Source organism: Rhinopithecus roxellana, chromosome 19 (genome assembly GCF_007565055.1).
Source record: "Rhinopithecus roxellana isolate Shanxi Qingling chromosome 19, ASM756505v1, whole genome shotgun sequence".
NCBI lineage: Eukaryota > Metazoa > Chordata > Mammalia > Primates > Cercopithecidae > Rhinopithecus > Rhinopithecus roxellana.
The window spans coordinates 74,473,760-74,497,202 of record NC_044567.1 but is presented as its reverse complement, the minus strand read 5'-3'; the positions used below and the strand labels follow the sequence as shown (position 1 = coordinate 74,497,202).

Below are 23,443 nucleotides of genomic sequence, written 5' to 3'. Positions count from 1 at the left end.
GACAGGGTCTCGCTCTGTCACCCAGGCTAGAGTGCAGTGGTGCAATCACAGCTCATTTCAACTTTAACTCCAGGGCTCAAACGATCCTCCCATCTCACTCTCCCGAGTAGCTGGGACCACAGAGGCACGCCACCACGTCTGACTAATACATTATTTTTTATTTTTGTAGAGACAGGTCTCCTTATGTTGCTTAGGCTGGTCTCGAATTCCTGGGCTCAAGCAGTTCTCCTGCCTCTGGGATTACAGGCATGAGCCACTATACTTGACTTCTGCTCCCCTTTTTGGTAAATGAAACCAGTGAAACTAGTGCCTACAAACTCTGCCTCAAGCCCATCCTCTGACAGATTTGGAAAATCCAAAATGTGTGATCATCAAGAATAGAGTCTTTACTGATAGACCTGCCATAAGACTCCTCGAAAAATAAGCCCCATTCAGATCTATCCAGGTCGCTGACCACAGACAAGCCTCTTGCACAGGTGAGGTAGGCCCCCGTGGGAGGAAGGGCTGGGCTCTGCACAGCAGACAGTGACGGCCCTCAGGAGCACTGCTGTCCCTTGGTCACACAGCTTGCTGCACACCAACCCAGCTGATCAAGGGCACACTTCATTTTTTTCTGGTTCATTCATGTGACATTCATTAATCTGGCTGCATATTAAGAACAGGACAATTACACTCCTTGGTTCTCCTAATAAGCACCCTTTATGTTTTTCAACTCCCAACTCTTTGAACACCCCATCTAGTCGCAACACAACGACCCATGCAACTCACCAGCTCTGCTTTAAACAAAACCTGCAGCCCTGAAGGATTCGGGGGCTTGGAAAAGAAAGAAATTTGGATGAGGTGGGGGAGGAAGGTGTGGTCATGGACACACACAGGTAACATGTGGTCCCGACCCCATCGGAGGCAGGGTGGTTGCCACGGGCTCATCCCCAAGAGGCCTGGTCACACCGCAGCAGCACCTCCAGCAGCACCTCCAGTCTGATACTGGCCACACTCATGGGCCCCTCCAATTCCTATTCCTGGCATCGACCACAATGCATGCCACACAGCAGGTGGTTAAATCAGTGGATCCTGAATGGATCAACTGCTGTCAGGAAACACTGACTTCTGCTTCTTACAGGGTCTGCAGGTGCCTTATGGGAGCCCTTGGTCAGTCTCTGGGAAGAGCAGCCCACAGGCAACCCTGAGCCTGAGCGCCAGAACTGACCAGAGGCAGGGGCTGCCCCTATGCCGCCCCAACAGGCCAGGTCGCCACTGCCTTCCGGAAGGCACTTTCCTTCTAGAGCTTACTAGAGTGCTCCTGACTGTGATATTACAGTACTCTGATATAATATAAGACTTTAAGAAACACTATTAAAAAAGAGACAAGGACCCCAAACATAAATAGTAAACGGACCTTGAAAAGTAATGGATACAGGATTGTATAGTGTGTATGGGTGTGGGGGTGTGTGTGTATCAATGAGGAAACTGACATGATTAATTACACCCCTGGAGGAAGAAGCCAGGTTGGGAGAATGTTCTTTTTTTTTTTTTTTTTTTGAGACAGACTCTCGCTCACTCTGTCGCCCAGGCTGGAGTGCAGTGGTATGATCTCGGCTCACAGCAACCTCCACCTCCCGGGTTCAAGCAATTCTCCTGCCTCAGTAGCAACTCTCCTGCCTCCTACTCCTCCCATGTAGCTGAGATTACAGGTGTGTACCACCATGCCTGGCTAACTTTTGTATTTTTAGTAGAGACGGGATTTCACCATGTCAGCCAGGCTAGTCTCACACTTCTGGCCTCAAGAGATCTGCCTGCCTTGGCCTCCCAAAGTGCTGGGATTACAGACATGAGCCACCGCACCCAGCCTGGTTGGGAGAATGTTTTATTGATTCCCTAGGATGCTAGGAAGTACTCAGCAAATATTAAATGTAGCAATTCTCAGGGGTTAGGAGGAGTTCGAGATAAATGAGTACTGTAAACACAGTAGTCCAGGTAAGTTAAGCCCCCATGCCCTCTTCAGGAGGCCTGGTCTCTAGACACTGACAGAAGAAAAGTCCACCCATTGTATACAGGCCTTCCCATGGCTTACTCTCAAAAGACTGTAGCTCCATCCTGAAACACCTTTTTCCATCTTACTAATAGGTACTTTATCCCTCCATGATTCCAGGCTGCTGTCACAAAGCTTAAAATTCAGTGAGCGCAAAAGTCAAGTTCCCAGCAAAGATGGTGGCCTGGGCTTTTCCTGTTGCATGGAATATGTTCCGTGGGCATGTAGACATAGCCTGCGCTAAAAATCGGTAGAAAAGGCCGGGCGCGGTGGCTCAAGCCTGTAATCCCAGCACTTTGGGAGGCCGAGACGGGCGGATCACGAGGTCAGGAGATCGAGACCATCCTGGCTAATACGGTGAAACCCCGTCTCTACTAAAAAAATACAAAAAACTAGCCGGGCGCGGTGGCGGGCGCCTGTAGTCCCAGCTACTCGGGAGGCTGAGGCAGGAGAATGGCGGGAACCCGGGAGGCGGAGCTTGCAGTGAGCTGAGATCCGGCCACTGCACTCCAGACTCCAGCCTGGGCGACAGAGCGAGACTCCGTCTCAAAAAAAAAAAAAAAAAAAAAAAAAAAAAAAAAAAAAAAAATCGGTAGAAAAAACTCAGATCCACTTCTATTTATGAAAAGCAATGATTTCTAGAGGTCATACGTTATCAAAGCCTCTAGTTTTACCTAAGTTGAAAAACATGACCTAAAAGAAACATGAGCCAGGCTTCTAGTTTTTGAAGCTCTTTGTTAGCCTAAGAATGAACATGCGCCTTTCTGTGCCATGTGAGATGAGAAACGTCAGCCTGCTATAGGCTGTGACCTCTCTGGGGGCAGGAATGTGTAGTTAGGCCTCAAAATACCCTCAGCGAGGCAGAGTCTCCTAGGATCAGATGGCCTCAGAGGCAGCTCTGAGCACTGGACAGAGCCCATCACTCGGGAGAAAAGAACAGCATCTTCCCAGCCCTTTTGCAATCTAGAAGCTTCCACATTTTACAGTAGGTTCTCAAGTTCATTTATCTAGCAAATGACAGAAAACAAGCCCAGCCCACATTATATCAGTGTCACAGGTCTCCCATTTCCTAAAGTTAGGAATCTCTAGGATTTTTAAAGTTCTTAAGATATTTATGATAAATGGTTACACAAAGCTGTCTTTCTTGAACACAGCAGTTTGGTACCTGAGAAGAAAATCATAAGGGTTGAAGGCTGCAGAGAAGAAAGTTTAAAAGCAATCGCTTGGGGGTGACATGGTTAAGGCCTTGCTCCTGGATCGGCCAGAGGGCAGCCTGCAGCGAGAATCGCCCGTCACACATATTTGAGTTTCTTTTTTCTTTTTGAGACAGAGTTTCGCTCTTGTTGCCCAGGCTGGAGTGCAATGGCGTGATCTCGGCTCCCTGCAATGTCCGCCTCTTGGGTTTGAGCGATTGTCCTGCCTCAGCCTCCTGAGTAGCTGGGATTACAGGCACCCACCACCATGCCCAGCTAATTTTTTTTTTTTAGATGGAGTCTCGCTCTGTGGCCCAGGCTGGAGTGCAGTGGCGTGATCTCGGCTCACTGCAAGCTCCGCCTCCCGGGTTCAGGCCATTCTCCTGCCTCAGCCTCCGGAGTAGCTGGGACTACAGGTGCCTGCAGCCACACCTGGCTAATTTTTTGTATTTTTAGTAGAGACGGGGTTTCACCGTGTTAGCCAGCATGGACGCCTGGCTAATTTTTTTATTTGTAGTGAGACAGGATTTCACCATGTTGGCCAGGCTGGTCTTAAACGCTTGACCTCAGGTGATCTGCCCACCTGGGTCTCCCAAAGTGCTGGGATTAGTGGTGTGAGTCACCGTGCCCAGCCTAGAGTTCCTGTTAGACATTCATTCTCAGCTCCCAGGCCAGACTAGCGTCTTTCAGAACTCTAAACGCCTTAGGAATTGCCCAGAAATGGTATTAGAAAAAAACCACCAGGGCTCTTTCTATATCTGAGTAGCCAACCTTTGATAAGAACCAACTCCCTATAATCTCCTGGATTTGTGAATTAGGGCTCGGGTCCAAATGATCTTTTCAGGGCAGAGCCCACCCCATGTCCCTCCTCCCAACCCCAAAGTCATGGCAGGCAATTCCAGTTCACTGACCTTGGGTCACGTGACCAGCAGCTTCGTCTTCCAGGCTGGGGGTGTCTCCAATGCCTGCTTCTTCAGCTGGTGTATGTGTCAGCAAATGAAGGGGGGTAAAAGCAAAAACAGTTATTGTTTGCTAGAAACCAAGCTCTCTGTGTCTTCTGATATTTTCCCTAAAACATTCAGGAAAGTCACGTCCCAAGAATACTAAGGTGCCTCAGCTCTGGCTTCTCTGCAAATGTCATTGCTGAGGATGCTGGTGGTAAAAGTTCACTAAATAAAATGCACAGCACCCACATGCAAGTGTGGCTATGACCTAGTAGGAAAGACTTTCTTCACTTTGGGCCCAGGGTCCTGAATGCCTCACTCCACAAGGACACACAGGCTGAGTGACGTCAGAGAAGCAGTTTGCTGCTGGGCCATGGTCGTGGAGGCTGTGTCTAAGCAGTGGCTGCCGGAAAGTTCAAGGAAAGATTTTGCCTGGGTTGTGGAGTCAGGCAGACGGAGTTCGTATCCAGGCACCAGCATTCATTCAACCTCTCTGGGCCTCCATTTCCTCATCTAGAACCCCAAGATGAAGATACTAGTTTGTCTTGTAGAAGGATGGTTAGGGTTAGTAAGAGAATTTGTGTGAACATGTTTAGCCTGGTGCCTGGCATATGGTAGGTGCCCCAAAATGTTACGTTTCCTTCCTCCCAACTTCTGGGCAAATGCCTTTGACAGAATGCCCTGAATGGGTGCTACTTGGTAAGAGGGAGGCTGGCAGTGCTACTGAGCAGCTTTTGGGGGTATCTTGGGTTCCTGTTTAGGAAGCCACAGCTCACCCCAAACAAGAAAGACTGAGAAAGTTCCTGACCACATCAACAGTACCAAAATCAATGTGCTTTAAAAATACCCATTTCTGCATCATAAACAACAGGACACTGTTACAGGACAATGCATGCAATTGTCCAGAAGAAGAGTTTATAAGGCAAGTTGGCCACGTTGACATGCATTGACCTCAGGCCACCAGAATCACCAGCATTTCCTGAGGGCAGTGATAGAGGTCACTGCCTCTGAGAAATGCATACATGTTGCTGGCCGGGCCACCAGTCTTATCTCCCAGGCCTGCAATGAGTCAGTCACTCTCTGCACCTAAGACAGGAATGCTGGATCCCCACCACTGGCCAGCACAGGCCTGTGTGAAGACTGTAGGCAAGGGAGAGAAAGGTTCTCGAGGTTCCTGGCAGCCATGTGGTAGCCTCAGAAACACCCAGGCCATTGGCTGTCCCCAGGCAGCTGCTAAGGGGATGGGAGGGCAGGCAATAGGCTCAGGGGGCTCCCATCGCTAGCACTAGCATGACACAGACACCCTCCGGGTCCATCTAGCCGACACTGCGCTGCCCACGAGGCCCAGTGGTGACAGTGGCTTGTCATGCGACAACATCACTGAGTGAGTGTTGGCTCAACTGCCTGGGCACAGCTCTGAATGCAGATTGGGCCTGAGTTTCTGACAAGGTGATGGCAATGATAGAAAGGCTCAGAGCGACAGCAAATCCCACTAAATGCCAGAGTCCTTGAGACAGAGAGCATGTGGAGGCTTCCCCGGACACTGTCACTGCCACGGCACTGGGTGAGTCACCTTGCTGTCACACACCAGCGCAGGGCTACGATAGCCGGGCCTGGCGTGAGTCAGAAATTGGAGGCTGCACTGTCTTTGCCACCGCTGGACCCCAGCAAGGGAGCTGCTTGGAAACACCAAGGAGGGAGGGAGGGCACAGTGGAAGTTGGGCCTCACATCACCAATGGCCTCTCTGTACCCTGGGGCACGTTTTACAAGAGCCAGGAGGGCCCTGTGCTCTCCAGCAAGGCAGGATCCTGCAAGGGGGTGGCCACTCTGCACCCTGACTGGATGGCCCATGGGGAGTTTCACTGGAGCGCCAAGAACAGCAAACAGGATAGGCCAGAGTGAGGTGCCAACTAAGGTCTGCATTGTCAGTAGCTGAAGACACATGCACCCAACTCTAGAACCACCCCACCACATGGAGGGTGTAAAGGGATCTTTAGGAGGATTTCCTTGGAGAGAGTGGCTTGGGGGTGGTGGGAGTGGCTACATGGCCACCCCCATCACAGTCCCAGTACAACGTTTCAACTCAATACGTTGAGGACATGTGGTGCGTGTCCCCTCTGGTTAGGGACCTGGTAGACTGTGATCAGGGCCCCACCAAGGAACACTGAGAATCTGCCCATTCTCAGATGGAAGATGGGCTGGCCTTGCTTTGGGGGCAGAGCAAAGGACAGATGCTACAGTCCTGAGAACTGTCCGCACACCCACAGTTTGCTTGCCAGCGTGTTTCCCGTGGGCCCCATGTGGGCACAGGTCAGACAGTGCATGGGAGCCTCAGATCATGTCTAAGAGGTGGCAACCAGCAGGACCTCAGAGGTGAGGCTGCAGCCAGATCTTCAGAATCCCACAGGGCTGAGGAGATGACATGGCCACCAGAATCCAGTGCAGAGGAAGGGCTCTTCAGGGGAGGATAGCTGGAGATGGCAGGCTGGGGGAAGAGTCTAGAAGAATTCAAATAAGGTCCCCATGGAGAGCGAGAGAAAAAGAATCTCCTTGAAACCTCTGCAGGGAGTGTGACATGGCTCACACCAGGACCAACTCAGTAAGAACCTTCCTGTTTCTCCTACCCCTCCCTTCCCCGCCAGCCCCCGAGGGGAATGGCGGCAACTTTGGATGGAGTTAGAAGCTTTGACTGTCACATGGGACTGGCTGTTCCAATTATTTAGCATTTGCACACTGTGTTTTGCCACTGTGGAGACTAACGTACTTTAAATCACTTTGGAGTGATGGGAAAGTCAAGAGTTGGCTAGAGTTTTCATTCTGGGCAGGGGAGGGATTTCCCCCAGTGAAATGACTGAAGGGAGAGAAGGAGAGAAACTGAAGTTCCCCCATGATCTTATCCCGTGATTGTGCCACGGTCTTCAAACGTCCTTCACGTTCAAGGATGAGGCTCTGCCCCAGCTTCAAGGCCATCCCCTCTGCCCATCTCAGGGGACCTCACGGATCAAGTCACAAAGCAGAAATGCACTCAGAAGGGGCCGGGGTGGGGCTGGTCTCAACACACAGAGCCCTAGAGAACGCTGCAGGCTTCCCCAGTAGCTGCAGGGAGCACCATCTTTAGGAAGGAAAGGAAACTCTTTTCTGGACACATCTTCCCTGCTCTCCATTGCTGATGAAGTCCTGTCTAGGCCTCTTCTGCATTTCTTGTTGGGCAACTGGGCACCCTCCAAATCATCAAACCAACAGCTGGCATCTTTATGTAAGTGCAGTGAAGAAGACATGAAGGAAATGATGCCAGGAGCTCCAGCCTGTGCGGGCGTTTCCTAGGGCCTGGTGGGCTGAGCCACTCTTGGGTGACTGCAGCCTTGAGCCCAGCGCCCTGTCCAATCAATTCCCCATCACCCGTGTTGACAAGGCATTCTCGTCATGCCTGTTCTACACGAATATGTTTGAAAAGGAGACAGAGTCCCAGAACTGGATGCTAGATCACATGTCTCAGCTCCTCTGGGACCACCTCATTAAGATCACCAAAAGATGTGGTCCAGTCATCTGCACCCTCTGTGCGCTCAGGTGATCTTTGGGTCCACCCCTTGGGAGGTGACCCTGTGCCGGACAGTCTGAGCAGGAGGGCGGACTGACCTCAGGTGTCAAGAAGGCACGGGTCTGCCACCACCTGCCCCAGAAAATCCTGCAGAGAACTCCCTGGGACTGATGCGCTGACTGAGGCAAGATGAGGAGCGTCTAGAAGAAGTCCCGAAGGCCCTAAATACTCTGAGAGGCTGGCAGGCAGCCAGGGAGGTAACCAGGCACCAAGACATCAAGCTACTCACAACCCAAGATTCCCAGGAGCCAGAATCCACCCATGTTCCTGCCCCACAGGAGGATAAACACACAAAGTGCCCTCACTTCTGTCGCAGGTCAGCTGGGGCACCGGGCAGGGCCTTGACTGCCTGGGGGTCTCTGCGGCTCACCCTCACCTGTGGTTCCTTCTGGGATCTCCATGTGGAGCTGGGCGGCATCCTGCTCGCCGGGAGCTCTCTCATCCACTAAGGGCGCTGTCACATCTGGAAACCACCGAGAACCACCTTAGAGGAGCTAGGATGAGCCACGCCCAGCCCCTCACCTTTGCTTCTTGTGCAGGAGCAATGCAGGGAGGAGGAGTGAGGAGGGGATCAGCCATATGCAGGAAAGCAGCCCTGAAGCAGGGCCTGAAGCCCCTGCTGCCAGCTCCCCAGGAAGCACACTGACATGCTGCTAAGTGGTACTGGCTCATGAACTGCCCAGCTCATCCACCAGGAAAGCCCGGCAGCCCTGTCTAAACCCCAGTGAAAGGGACTGCTGGGCATGGCCCCAGGCATTTTAAAAGAATACTGAAAACCAGATGATTGCTCATAACTATTTGATCCTCAAGGCGAGAATTACGACTGAGACAGCACAGGGACTGGGGGGCTTAGGGCAGGGCCTATGGTTTTGCTGTGAGACTTTGGGCAAATCCTTGGTCCATTTTGACTGGACAGTTTCCTCATCTGCAAAATGGCAGTGTCTTCTCTAGGTGACTTCCAAGACTTCTCCCAGGTCTAACCCGTCTCCAAGCCCATGACCCATAATTCAAAAATGCAGTCTCTTGCATGGCAATAAATAGGTCCGGTCCTGTCCAAAGTCAGGCATTTGACTGTCGCATGGGTCCACCTTCACAGCAGAGGCAGGAGGGAAAGCTCGGCTACCAGGAGCTGCTGTCAGTCTCTCATCAAGGTAAATGCTTCCAAATCAGTGTTTCTCTCAAGCAATGTCCTGGCACACTCCCAGGCCACTCTAGGTACACGTAAGGAGTTGTCAGCTTTGAACGCTTTCCAAGTTCAATGAAGGACATTTTAATTATGGTTGTCTTGGGTGCAGGCAGAGCAACCAGGCAAGATCCCAGCCCCAGCAGGGCTCCCTCCACCAGGGGTGGGAGCCAGTGCTCTTGAGTCTCACGCCTGCACAGGGTCCAGAGGGCATTGAGACTTGTTTGGGAGATTCTTCCAGACTCTGTTGAGGGAGCACTGAGAGCCAAGGCTTGGGAAGCTGGCATGAGGTCTGGCATCGTTTTGTAGACTTTCTCAGGATGGCAGGCAACTTGCAAAACCATCCCAACAAGATGGGCAGGAAGTGTCTTGCATCACTGGCTCTAAGAAGGAGCCAGGAGAATCTGACCTGGATATTCTCATGAGGCTAAGAACCTCAGCAGCAAGGCCCACACCTGCTGCATCCTCTAAAGATGCAGCATTGTACCAAGCAAGGGGCGGGCACTTGACAGCCACTTTCCAAATTCATCCAAAGGTAGATGCTTGCAGAGACACTTGGGCCAGTTTTTCACCCCAAGACACAAGATCCAAATGAATGGGCAGAGCCTGAAGAAGTGCTGAGAAACCTACAAGAAAGCTGTCCTTGAACCTCCAAGGGGAGGATGGAGAGATAGACGGGCAGATACTGCCAACTAGTCACTTGAAAGCCATTATTAACGTTCTTCTCCCTTGATTTATTCTGCTAAAGAGGCTGGAAGGCAAAATGCTCAATGTCCCAGCCTTGCCTGCAGCAAGGGGTGGCCGTAAGACCCAGCTCTGGCTGATGAGACATAAGTGGAAGACTGCCACTTGCAAGAAAACTCCTGCTTTCCCAAGGGGACATATTAAGTTTCAGGGCCCTTTTGGCCACTTTGCTTTGCAACTCGTTCCTGCTTCAAAGGCAGATATGATGCCTGGAAGTGCAGCAACCACTTTGTAACCATAAGGCAACAATCCAACCACTAAAGATGACAGAAAATAAAGACGGGAGAGCATCAGTGACCCTTGAGGTGCTGGCCAAGTTCAGGCATCTGATTATGTGAGAAAAGTAAACCTCTTCATGTAAATGCCACAGTTAGTTGGGGTTTATGTTTCTTACAGCCAAATGCAGTCTTGACTGACACAGATGGGAAGCAAGAGAAGATGGTCAAAATCAGGACTGAGGAGCACGTCAGGAAGTATGTGAGTCCTAATAACCTAGATGCTGAGTGTCTGGAAAGGACAGGTGAGAAGGGCCAGAACAAACACCGTGGCCAAAGTCCAGAGGCCCAGGCCACACCCAGAGCCCCCAAAATGAAGGATACTAAACCACGATCAAATGTGCACTGACCTGCCCCTTCCCTCAGGGCTGCTCTGAGGACCTGCTGGCCCCTAAAGAAAGAGAGAAGAGGGGGCTTTTGAAAGGTGTATGGGAGGACAGTTGTATGGAGCGGGGCTTTGTGGAGCTGTGCGCGGGACTCTCCAAGGGTGGCTGCCTCCAGAGCACACATGGGATGAAGGTGCCCACGCTCAGCACCAGCAAGCAAGGCATCGAAGCAGGGCTCAGCTCCCGCCACACTGTCCTGCAAAGCACCGAATGAGTGAGCACATTTCTCAGCCAGGGGGAGCAGCAGACGCAGCCAGGAGGGAGGCTCAAAGCACGGCTAAGCGCAGGCTGGAGGCATGGAGGGGGCGTCTAAAGGGGGGCCCACCTTCCGCCGTTGGAGTGCTCTTAGCATCAGAGGTTTCAGAGCCCAGTTCCTCAGATCCGTCCTCAGCGGGGGTCTGCAGGGGAGATTCTGGAACACACATGGTGAGGCCTCAGAATGGCGGCCTCTCCCCAGTGCCCCCTTTTGATCTCAGGAGGAACTGGGGAGCAGTGTCTTGTGGAGCTGAAAATTGCTCCCCATGGAAACAGCTGGAACACTGCCTTGTGACAAACCCACAAAGGGGACCAACCCCACCTCCCTCCCTGCCAACACGACTGTGCCCCACACCAGGGCCATCAGACGAGGACACAGGTGATGTGCGTTTGCTCCTGGGTGACAGGAGAAAGTGCTTCTTAACCAGCTAGTGGTGCCACCTGAGGCAAAGGTTGGTCAACGGGCAGCAAATACCAGAAAGCCCAGCTACGCATGAACCTTCTGCTTTGTTCATTGCTATTAATTAACAAGTAGACACCTAGGAAAACACTCAGAGATCCAACCCCTTCCTTGGAAAAGGAGTCAGCTCAGGGCAGACGCGGTGCTTACTTCTAAGTGGACATTGGGTGGTGTTTGGATGCCATCAAGCGTCCATAGAAAGATCTCCAAGGACTGATGGACAAGCTGTGAGTTACATTTGAAATGGCAGCCATGGGTACCTACAAGAAAGCTGTCCTTTCAGAATGGGAAGCTTGGGCAAGAGAGGCCCAAATGATCACAGTGGTTGACAACCACACCCTCCACCAATAATGTCCTTAGTAAGGCAGCTTTTGTTGGCTTAATAGAAATGAGAAAACTACCTCCTCCTCCTAGAAGGACTGAATTGTCCCTTCCCTGTGGTACTTTGGCCACTGGGAGTCAATCTGCCCTGGTTATTTTATGGGCTTATCAATGCATCCTGCAGTATCCGGGGCTGAGCAGGTCAAGACCTTACCCTCTGGAAGGTTGAGACTTCTTGAGAGCCTGATGTATACAGAGCTGAGTGCTAGGTACTGGGAAGGGACAAAACGCTCAGAAGATACAGCCTGTGTTCTGGGAGTACACACTCTCCTGAGGGAGGAAGGATGGCCACACAGAGCAAAAGACTCCAGGGCAGGCCCAGGGCCAGCCGATAGGGTCCTCCTGGAGGTGCCCTACCAGGAAGCGGGAGTTATAGGCTAGAAAGCACAGGACCAAGGGGCAAGATGGCTGGGTTCAAGTCCCAGTTCCACTTCTTTCTGGTCAGGTGGACTTGGACCTGCCTCTCAGGGCCTCTGTTTCCTCATTTGTAAAATGGGTGAGATGACCTCAACTCTACCTGCCTCCTCCTAGAGTTGCTGGGAGAATCCCATGAGTGAATGTTGGTAAAAGCACCTTCAAATCATGAGGATTTATACATGTGGATCTAGTTCTCATTGATGTAAAGGAGCCAAATGTTTATGGGGGCAGCCCTGGGCTTCCCTTCAATTCAGTCCCACCTGGGTTGTCCACAGGGGACCATTGTAGTAAATCATGGCTCAAACCATGATGGGTGGGTGGATGGATGGATGGATGAATGGGTGGATGGATGAATGGGTGGATGGATGGATGGATGATTGGATGAATGTATTATTGGATAGATGACTGGATGGATGGGTGAATTACTGAATGATTAGATGGATGTATAATTATAAGGATGGATATATGAATTAATAATTTATTAGTTGGATGTATGAATGTATAATTGGATAGAGGTATGATTGGATGTATAATTATATGGATGTGTGTATGTATAATTGAACGACTAGATGCATGTATGAATGTATAATTGGATGGATGTGTAATTGGATATATGATTGGATGATTGGATGGATGGATGGATGGGTGGATGGATGGATGGATGGATGGGTGGATGGATGGATGGGTGATGTGTAGATGATTGGATGTATGTATGACTGATTGGATGAAGATATGGGTGGATGGATGGATGAATGGATGGATGGATGAATGGATGATGTATAGATGACGTATGTATGATCAAATGGATAATGGGATGGATACAGGAAGGAATGGATGGATAATTGGATGAATCGATGGAAGAATGAATGATGTACAGATGTATGGTTGGATGTATGTATGATGGATGACTGATGGATGGAAGAAAGGATGGATGGATAAATGGATAGATGGAGCCAGTGATGTACAGATGTATGACTGGATATATGTATGATTGGATGGATGATAGGAAGGATGAAGGAAGGGATGGATGGATGGATGAATAGAGGGAAGAATGGATGATGTACAGATATATGATTGGATGTACGTATAATTGGATGGATGATAGGATGGATGAAGGAATGGATGGATGGATGGATGGATGGATGGATGGATGGATGGATGGGTGGTGTATAGATGACTGGATGTATGTATGATTGGGTGGATGGAGGAAGATATGGGTGGATGGATGGGTGGATAGATGGATGGATGTGATGGTAGCATGTAAAGCTTCCATCAGAATTTCTGAGTTCTTTGCCAGTACCTCTTAGTCATCTTCCCTCAGCTTCTCCTGTGCCTGGCAATGCATGCCCAGAAAAGCCTCTCCAGTCTTCCCAGTGGTGTCTCAGCCATCAGATCAGTGGTTCCTCAGCTCTCAGCTCAGTGAATTCACTCCCCTCTGTATGACAGAAATTCCTCACTCTTCATGCACATGGTGGCTGAATGGGTTTCCTCTGCTGTCTAATTGCCCTATTCATGGCTTAGACTCAACTCTGGATAGATCAGAGCCTCTAGAGAGGCAGATGGGGCCCAAATCCTGGCTCCACCACCTATCGGTTGTGTGATGCTGACCAAATTACCTAACCTCCCTCTGCCTCAGTTTTCTCCCTTGTATAATGGGCATGGGAGTAGCTCCACTGGCTCACAGGGCTTCTGTCAGCATGAAACTGTTGAATGCTTATTTAAAGCACTTTGTACCATGCCTGGCAGATGAGAAACCCCCAATAAGTGGCAGTGATTATTTTCAGTCCTTGTCACCTTGGTTGAAGGGCCCAATGTAGCACTGCTCACGCTCACCAGCAGGAACTTGAGTATTTTATTTAGTGCCGATGGTGGTGATGCAGATATGGAATCGACTGGGAATCCTGGAGGGCCCCTAGCAGGTAGCTGACCATTGCACCAGATGGACAAAGTGGCTCTGGTTATATGAGGAAAAGTCAAGCATCACGTTGTAGTTACAGATCCCATCAAGCACATGGGGACTTTTAGTCTGGAAACTGCAAACACTCCCTCTGTGGCACAGACTGCTGAGGGTCCACCTGGTGTCCATTCTCTACCTTCCTTGGGAACAGAGCCCTGATATGATATAGAAAAGAGCTGTGCCCAGTTAAAAGGCCACATCTGCCAGCTTCCTGGGCAGGCAGGGGTGGCTGATAAGAAACTAAGGGAAGTCATTGGATAGGAAGTCCAGGAAAATGTCTGGATGGGAGGAGCTCAGCTGAGAGGGTCTCCCTTTGTGCCCAGCTCATACCCTTCCTCCTTTTCCAGGGGCCTTTCTGAACATGAGACATCTTGAACATGGAAGTCACATACTCAGAATGGGTTTTTTTTTTTTTCTGGCTATATGAAAAGATCATTGTCAGTTCACTGGCTGTGCAAAACAGGTTGGGTACCAGAATTGGCCTGTGGGTCATAGTTTTTGGAGCCCTGCTTTAAGGAATGGCTCTGGGGCCTTGGTGGGAGACAGGATGAAGGGAAGAGGGTGTAAAGGTCTCAGGGCTGCTGTTGCAAAACCAAGGTTTGTGGTGAGGAGGTCTGTGTTGGATGGAATGGAGGTGAGGTCCCTGGGTGCTGTGGAGGGTTGTGGGAGGAACTGGCCAGGGTCATGATGGACAAGTTGATGGTGGCACAACCAACAGCAGTAGAGAAACCAGTAATGGCCCAGGATGGGGGAGCACAGAGTTTGGTTTTTACTTGTTAGGCTTGGGCATTCAGTGGAGTTGTCCCTTGGGCGACAAGAAGGCTCTGTTGAACTCTGAGAAAGGCACTCCACCTGGAGCGGGAATAATTTAGAGTCAGTTTCAGGATGGGGCTGGTTCTGTGCATGAAACAGAATGAGAAGATGAAAAAAAGGCAAGTGGAGTTCAAGTGCACTGTGAGATCAGACACCTCACACCCTTTGTTAAAACACCATCCCTGGACACCTGGCCCTGGCTGCACCCATCCCACAAAGAACAGCTCATCTTAAACAAGCTTCCAGCATGAACATAGCTCCTTGGTCCTGGAGCTTGTAAGAGCCTGCAAACTGCCGCAAGGCAGCTTTGGACAAATGATAAGGCAGCATCACGCAGACTTCTGGGGCATCTATATGGGCATGATGGTCCTCCTTTCCCCAATCTGTTCCCAGCTTGAGCCCTACAGTCCTTATCATTTGCATTGGTCTCCTTGTTAAATTCCTTGGAAGTAGTGAAGGAGGAAGAAGCCCCATTTGCATGTCTTATCTGGAAGGCATAACAAGTTAACTCATCAACACCTTTTAATTCATTAGGGTGCACTAGTTTATAGGTAACCAACTTTCATCTACTTTTCAGCTCTCTTGGGCAGGTATCCAGCCATATTTCAACTCTTAGCATCCACTTAGACACTCTTTGTTCTGGTATTTAACATGTAGTTTCTTGTCTTCTGTCACTTATTTAAAATGTTGTTAGTAAAGTGACACCTTCTGCCAAGTCAAACCTGTCACACCCGACATAAAAACAGCTCCTTGTAAGCTTTCAGTAGCAAGAATTAATTTGATGAGGATTATGAACACCTTAAGTATTACTTGCTTTCTTGGAAAGTATGTTCTTTGGGTAAGCAATTTATCTTCAAATGCTTTCCTTTCAGAGCAATTTCAAAAAGGTTGGCAATTTAGATTTTGCATTTTTGCATATAGTATATATAGTGCATATATATATACACACACATATGTTTTGGCATAGAACTTCTGATCATGTTTTATGTGAAAGCATTGAATAGTTTTAGCAAACATATTTTAGGCAACTCAAACACTAACTTTGTGAACTTGTCCTCACTTTACACATTAAATTTAGTTTCTCTTCAGAAAATAAGAGTGGTAAAACCCACTTCTTTCCCAGACTTTATTTCCTTTTTGTTTTTTGAGACAGGGTCTCGCTCTGTTGCCCAGGTTGGAGTACAGTGGTACAACCACAGCTCACTGCAGCCTCAAACTCCTGAGCTCAGATGATTCTCCCACCTTAGTCCCCCAAGTTGCTGGGACTACAGGAGTGCGCCACCACACCTGGCTAATTTTTGTATTTTTTGTAGAGACGGGATTTCACCACATTGCCCAGGCTGGCCTCAAACTCCTGGGCTCAAGCAATCCACCTGCCTCAGCCTTCCAAAGTGTGGGATTACAGGCATTAGCCACTGCACCTGGTCTCCTGGAGTTAATTTTAAAGGAACTTGTTATTTTGGAACAGTTTTAGATTTACAGAAAACTTGCGAAGTTAGTACAGAGAGTATACCCCACATCCAGTTCCCCTGTTATGAACATCTTACAGGATCATGGTACATTTGCTACAGCATAACACATATTTTAAACTTACTCTAAGCCAGGCTGCCCTGCCTCTAAATAGAATGTCATTTTTCACTGGCACAATTCATATGAGGCATCTGTTGTGATTCTAACTTGAATTCCACCCAAGAGAGTTTAATAACTGAAGTTCCAAGGGGGCTTGGTGGAAAGAGTGACAAGGGGGAAATATGGCCCATGTGGAGGTGCAGCCATGGACCTGCTCTGGCAGCCCACGGTCTGAGCACGAGGCTCCTTTGTCATCTGTGAAGCGGATGTCATCCACCTCACGGGCTGTTGTGAGCATCACCTATTGCCAATAGTAGAGTGCTACAAAAACATCCCAATTAGCATTCTGAGGTAGTTCCCTTATAAGTAGGGTGGCATTTACTATCACCCAAATCAGGACACTTGAAAGAGAAAGCAGCACTATTTTTTTTTTTTCTTTTGAGAAGGAGTTGACTGGGAGCAGTGGCTCGTGCCTGTAATCCCAGCACTTTGGGAGGCTGAGGTGGGCAGATCATGAGGTCAGGAGTCCGAGACCAGCCTGGCCAACGTGGTAAAACCCTGTCTCTAGTAAAAATACAAAAATTAGCTGGGTGTGGTGGCGGGTGCCTGTAATCCTAGCTACTTGGGAGACTGAGGCAGGAGAATCGCTTGAACCCAGGAGGCGGAGGTTGCGGTGAGCCGAGATGGCACCACTGCACTCCAGCCTTGGCGACAGAGCGAGACTCTGTCTTTAAAAAAAAAAAAAAAAAAAAAAAAAAAAAACCAAAAAAACAGAGAGAGAGAAGGAGTCTCTCTCCTTAACATGGTTTTACCATGTTAACCAGGCTCATCTTGGACTCCTGACCTCCTGATCCACCCACATCGGCCTCCCAAAGGGCTGGGATTGCAGGCGTGAGCCACTGTGCCCAGCCTGAAAGCAGCACTATTTTTTTTTTTTTCTCTTGAGATGGAGTTTCGCGCTTATTGCCCAGGCTGGAGTGCAATGGCATGATCTCGGCTCACTGCAACCTCCGCCTCTCAGGTTCAATTGATCCTCCTGCCTCAGCCTCCCGAGTAACTGGGACTACAGGCGCCCACCACCATACCCGGTTAGTTTTTGTATTTTTAGTAGAGATGGGGTGTCACCATGTTGGCCAGGCTGGTCTTGAACTTCTGACCTCGTGATCCACCCACCTCAGCCTCCCAAAGTGCTGGGATTACAGGCGTGAGCCACCGCCCCCAGTTGAAAGCAGCATGATGCAAACAGATGCACTGGGATAGGCTGGGACACCCACACCCCGGTCCCAGGCACCTGGTGAGGGAACTCTTCATCTCTTTGTCAGGAAAAGAGGTCCCCAATCCCAGTTTCCCCCAACAGCACCAACTGCCGGGGGGCAGCTGGGAGAAAGTGGTTTCAACAGGCTAACCTTCGGGGTTGAGGTCTTGGAGGCTACCACCCCTCACTTAACACATCCTGAGCACCAGGGTGGGGAGGGGACAGGGTAGGCAGTGTTGCAGGATGGAGAGGAGGAAGGGATGGGAAACAGCAGAGAAAGAAAAAATGGAATGGGGAGAGGAGAGGGAAAGCAGGAGCGAGGAAAGTGGGAGAGGAGGTGGAAAAGTTTAGTGGAGGGGGACACAGTGAGGAAGGGACTGAGAAAGATTTATTTATTATTATTATTATTTGACATGGGAGTCTCACTCTGTTGCCCAGGCTGGAGTGCAGTGATGGGATCTTGGCTCACTGCAACCTCTGCCTCCTGGGCTCAAGCGATCCTCCTGCCTCAGCCTCTTGAGTAGCTGGGACTATAGGTGCATGCCACTATGCCCAGATAATTTTAAAAATTATTATCTGTAGAGACGAGGTCCCACTATGTTGCCCAGGCTGGTCTGGAACTCCTGGGCTCAAGCGATCCTCCCGCCACAGCCTCCCAAAGTGCTGGGATTACAGGTGTGAGCCACCATGCCCAGCCTTTAAGAAGGATTCAAAGGTGAAAACAGATCTCCTAGCTTGGAGCCTCTCAGCTGGCCTCCCTGGGGAGCTGAATCTGGCAGCATTGGCTGGAGCCATCAGAAAGCACATTTCCATCTTTCCATCACCACGTGATGGCTGACCTCAGGCAGGGAGGCTGCGCCGAGCTGCATTCCCCTCTCCCTCTCACCTCCTCACCAAGAGCTTCTCGGACACCTCTGAGCAGCCCCTGCTCCTGCAAAGTGCCCACGTCTTCCTTCACCTCCCCCCAACCTACCTGCACCCACTTTCCTAATTCCCAAATTCCTCATAATCCAACACCTTCCCTGATTCAACAGATGGAAATCTGAAACGAGCCTCGCAACCAGTCCTGGAACCTCTCCAAGCTGGGATGGCCACTCCCTGTGTGAGAAAGCTGGTGGTCCCAGCTTCCCACACTCAGGGAACCTCCCAGAGACCCCACTCACTCCAGTGATCTTCCTGAATAGACATATCCAGTAGAGGTCACTTACCACCTTGGAACTCCATGGCTTCCATCCACTACCCATACCCTGAGCTGCAACGTGTTTTCTTATTTTTAGCATTAAAAGAGAAAAGTAGAGTGTTTGCCATTTTGCTTGCTTAGAAATGGGTATAGAGGCAGGGACTAAGTCCACCCTGCCCTCGGGCTGCACCGTGGGCTGTTGCTGTGAGCACTCACTGCTAGCGACACCCGTGGAAAGAAGGGCTCCTTGTAGCACAAGCCAGCACTGAGACAACCTGGACCAACCTTGAGACAACCTGAGACAACTTGGTCCAACCCTTGGACCAACTTGGCACTCCAGCAGTGGGTGAAGGGCCAGCATGGGGAGATAGAGGGAGGGCTGTGTGCTCCGTGGGGTCCCGGACCATGTGGTCTGACAGTGAAATGAAACATTTCATTTGGAAAGAGAAAGGAAGAGGCAAAGTCAATTTGGCCAAACGATGGTATTATAGAATATTTAGAAGTTGATGTCATTTATTAATGTGGCTACAGTAAGACTCCCAGGGCTAACCAACTCTTGCTAAAGAGAGGCCAGTCAGGCCTGATCTAAGGAAGGATAAAAAGCAATGTTTAAAGTCACATATTTTACATGCTAATCAATACTACTGATTTATAAGCTAACAGGTGTGGCTAACGCCTCAGAAAGTACCCTGTATTTGAGAGATTGTCAAGCCCCTGCAATCTTTGTCCCTACATTCACTCATGTGGGTAACTCAAGGTAAATTTCTTCTTTTTTTTTTTTTCCAACAGGGTCTTGCTCTGTTGCTCAGGCTGGAGTGCAGTTTCATAATCACAGCTTACTGCAACCTTGAACTCCTGGGCTCAAGTGATTCTTCCGCCTCAGCATCCTGAGTAGCTAGGACTATAGACATGCACCACAACACCCAGCTAATTTTTAAATTCTTCTTAGAGACGGGGTCTTGCTATGTTGCCCAGGCTGGTCTCAAATTCCTGGCCTCAAGGGGATCCTCTTGCCTGGGCCTTCCAAAGTGCTGGGATTATAGGCGTGAGCCACCGTGCCTGGCCATTATCTCACTGTTTGAGTTATCTTGGCCCACTCAAATTAATGAGGTTTCACTCTACTAACAATCTAAGACAATAATGTATTTAAAACTTCTTTACAATTCTGGATGCCAATTGTTCCTGCCACCCCTTGGCTTGCAGTAATCTGGGCCTGCTGTGCATGGCTGTACACTAACCTTTCAGGCCAGCGTCCGTGTCACCCTCTTGGTCTTGGAGCATGGTGTAGCCCTCTTGATCTTTCCTGTCCCCCAACCCGTACGTCCCAGCGTGATCTTCCATCACATCGAACTCCTGGCGGGGCTCAGCCATCCTGGTTCAAGGCTCGCCTGGGGAAAGAAGAGGGGAGGATAAGTTCCGGGGAGTGTTGGGGGGCAGAGGGCGGGTGAAGAGAGAGAGGAGCCCCTCCTCCCAGTTGATGGCAGGCAGATGTCAGCCTCCCCATCACCCTCTCCAACAGCTAGGTGCCCATCCTCATCCCGTGCTCCATATTCCTGCCCAAGTGTTATTTACGTCTATCCGCATGCTTAATTTATCAACACATTCAGTTCACATTCAAAACCACCAGGTGAGGGCCAGGCATGGTGGCTCACACCTGTAATCCTAGCACTTTGGGAGGCCGAGGTGGGTGGATCACCTGAGGTCAGAAGATCGAGGCCAACCTGGCCAACATGGTGAAACCCCATCTCTACTAAAAATACAATAATTAGCCAGGCATGTGGCAGGTGCCTATAATCCCAGCTACTCGGGAGACTGAGGCAGGGGAATCAATTGAACCTGGCAGGTGGAGATTGCAGTGAGCCGAGATTACACTACTGCACTCCAGCCTGGGTGACAGCGCGAAACTCGGTCTCGAAACAAAAACAAAACGAAACAAACAAACCCACCAGGTGAAGTAGGTAAGGTGGGCCCGACTTGTTATTCCCAGCTCTCTTTCCACTTCATTAAAAAAATCAATGCTGCGGCCGGGTGCAGTGGCTCAAGCCTGTAATCCCAGCACTTTGGGAGGCCGAGACGGGCAGATCACGAGGTCAGGAGATCGAGACCATCCTGGCTAACACGGTGAAACCCCGCCTCTACTAAAAAAATACAAAAAACTAGCCGGGCGAGGTGGCGGGCGCCTGTAGTCCCAGCTACTCGGGAGGCTGAGGCAGGAGAACGGCGTAAACCCAGGAGGCGGAGCTTGCAGTGAGCCGAGATCCGGCCACTGCACCCCAGCCTGGGCGACAGAGTGAGACTCTGTCTCAAAAAAAAAAAAAAAAAAAAAAATCAATCCTGCTGCCTAGTAGTTTGCTCTTTCTCTTCAGTGGTGAAGGCTGGACTGAACAGGAGAGAATGGCATCAGCAGAGCATGTCTGGTAAGGAAAATGAGGTACGGAGAAGTGAAGGGATGGTTCAATCAGATGCCAACTGGCAGCAAAACCAACTCTTGACCCATCGGGGGTGTCCTGACTCCTCCAGCTCTGAGCTCGCTGGCTTCCCTGGAGTCAGGCTGTGGCCCCCACTCACCGCACCGTCACACACCAGGTCCCCCAGGTGTGCCTTCCAACGGTGGCTCTCCCAGTGTGCTGAGAAGCACCACACAGGGCCCAGTCGGGGCACGAGGCTTGGGATCTGAAGAGCAACACATACCCTTTTGCCCCAAAAGCCCCAGCAGGGAGATGCTGCTTCAGCTCAACAAAGCCGGACAGAAACCACCATTTGCTCACACTTTGTCCTCATCTTTATTGTCAATTATTATTATAATTATTATTATTTTAAAAATAACTCATAACTTTGAATTTCTGAACTTTGTTTTTTTTTTTTTTTTGAGAGAGAGTCTCGCTTTGTTGCCAGGCTGGAGTGCAGTGGTGCTATCTCTGCTCCCTGCAGCCCAGACGAGCTAGCCAATTCGGGTTGTCCCATTCAACCTGCAGCTAAAGCTTTGTGAACACTAAGAAGTTTAACGAACACAGGGTTTTGTTCTTTGGATTTGATCGATTCCTTTCAATGACCAAGTTTCTCCTCTTGGAACATGGTGGACAGAGCTGTGAAAGTAAAAGTAAAAATCAGATGTGCTGGCTTTTCTTTCACATTTGCATATTTTCATATTCATAGCTCATGGCTATAGGAGGCCTGAATTTTCTTTTCTTTTTCTTTTTTTTTTTTGGCCCCTGTGAATAATCCAGGATAAATGCTTTGTAGGTTTTTTTTGGGGGGAGAGGGGACGGGGTCTCACTATGTTGCCCAGGTTGGTCTCAAACTCCTGGGCTAAAGTGACCTTCCCATTTCCGCCTCCCAAAGTGTTGGGATTACAGGCATAAGCTGCTAGCATGCCTGGCTCTATTCATATTTTGAGTAAAACAGTACTTTGCTATTTCTTCATGAGAAAAGTAATACAATCTTATTATAGAAAATGTATTTATACAAAGCAAGATGGGAAGAGAAAATCATCCCTCTGCCCAGAAACGATTACTGTTGACATTCTGCCATACCAGACTTTGACAGTCATGGATTCAGCTTTCGGAATTTTGGTCCATCATAAGTGACGTGAGATTCCAGGAGAGGCGGCACATGCCATCTGGCTGAGGACTAAATTTGAACCCCTCTTCCTCTATGGGGGCTGTACGGGAGTGAGGCACTTCGTAGGGAGTGAGCCCAATCCTCCCGGTTGCCCTGTCTCATCCCAACACGGCTCTGCTGTTCTCAGTCCTCCAGGGCACACAGTGACTCTGATGAAGAGGCAAAAATGCCATTGCTTTGTGAAAAATGGCCTTGAAGCAAAAGAGAACATTTTGATCACATTTGAAAAGGCAGATACTTTGTGGTACGAGGGCTTGACTTCTAATGAATGTATAACAGGAAAGATCAGGCACTTGCACAAACGTGTCTGTTTTCATGCATCTGTGGATTTACAAAGGTTTGGGAATGTATGTTAAGGATCTGTGATATCTCCCTCTAGCCTCTTATTCTATGCATTAAAAAATATAGTTGCAATTTCCTAACCTCGTGATCCACCTGCCTTGGCCTCCCAAAGTGCTGGGATTACAGGTGTGAGCCTCTGCACCAACCCCCTCTCATTCTTTTTGCTTCTCTGTTCAGGTCTCAGTGCTCATTCTAACGACTTGTGTGGACTCTTAATTTATGAATAACATTAACCCTTGATCATATTTGTGGCAACTGTCTTCTCCAGTTGCCTTTTATTTTGGTTTCTGATGGTTTTTGATAGGCAGGGTTTAATTTTTATATAGTCAAATCTGTTTTCCTTTGTGATTTATTCCATTGCTCTATAGTATAGAAAGATCACCCATTTTCTTCTAGGTTTTTAGTGGTCTAATTTTTTACATTTATTGATTCATCTGGAATATTTTTAGGTTTAAGATGGAGAGAGGTTGAAAACTTTCTCCCCAAACATAACAGCTAAAGCCAATGGACCCAGGCCTGTCTGCAAACCAATCTGCCCTCTTTCCCAGGTGAACGCACCATGTACTCTGTCCCGTTTATCTGTCAATTTTGGTGCTAGAGCCTCCTGATTTAAGCTTTGGATCTCAAGTCTTATTCTCTAGGTGGGCTCAGATAATCATTTTCTTTTTCAAAATTATTTGACCTTCTTGTAAGTTTTGTCTTCCAGATGTACTTTAGATTTTTTTTTTCCTGCAAATTCTCAAAGCTCCATTGGGATTTCGGCTGGAATTGTATTATAGGCCAAAACTATAAAAACTGCTCTCTTCATATTTAGTTTTCCCACCCAAGAGCACAGTATGT

General features: G+C 49.3%; 1 protein-coding gene across 19 annotated transcripts in view; it reads right to left on the bottom strand.

Annotated features, from left to right (window-relative positions):
* MAPT (microtubule associated protein tau) overlaps window positions 1–23,443 on the bottom strand; it is a 134,471-nt gene that overhangs the window by 46,858 nt on the left and 64,170 nt on the right. For 13 of the 19 annotated variants that reach the window (XM_010389014.2, XM_030923024.1, XM_010389015.2 and 10 more), the window contains exons 2-5: window positions 19,879–20,028; window positions 10,679–10,765; window positions 8,142–8,228; window positions 4,134–4,199 (exon numbers count right to left, since the gene is read on the bottom strand). In XM_010389014.2, the coding sequence (XP_010387316.1) occupies window positions 4,134–4,199; window positions 8,142–8,228; window positions 10,679–10,765; window positions 19,879–20,011 (373 nt within the window). In that variant the 5' untranslated portion in view covers window positions 20,012–20,028. The remainder of the gene's footprint in view (window positions 1–4,133; window positions 4,200–8,141; window positions 8,229–10,678; window positions 10,766–19,878; window positions 20,029–23,443) is intronic. The other 6 variants (XM_010389016.2, XM_010389026.2, XM_030923028.1 and 3 more) reach the window with 2 other exon arrangements.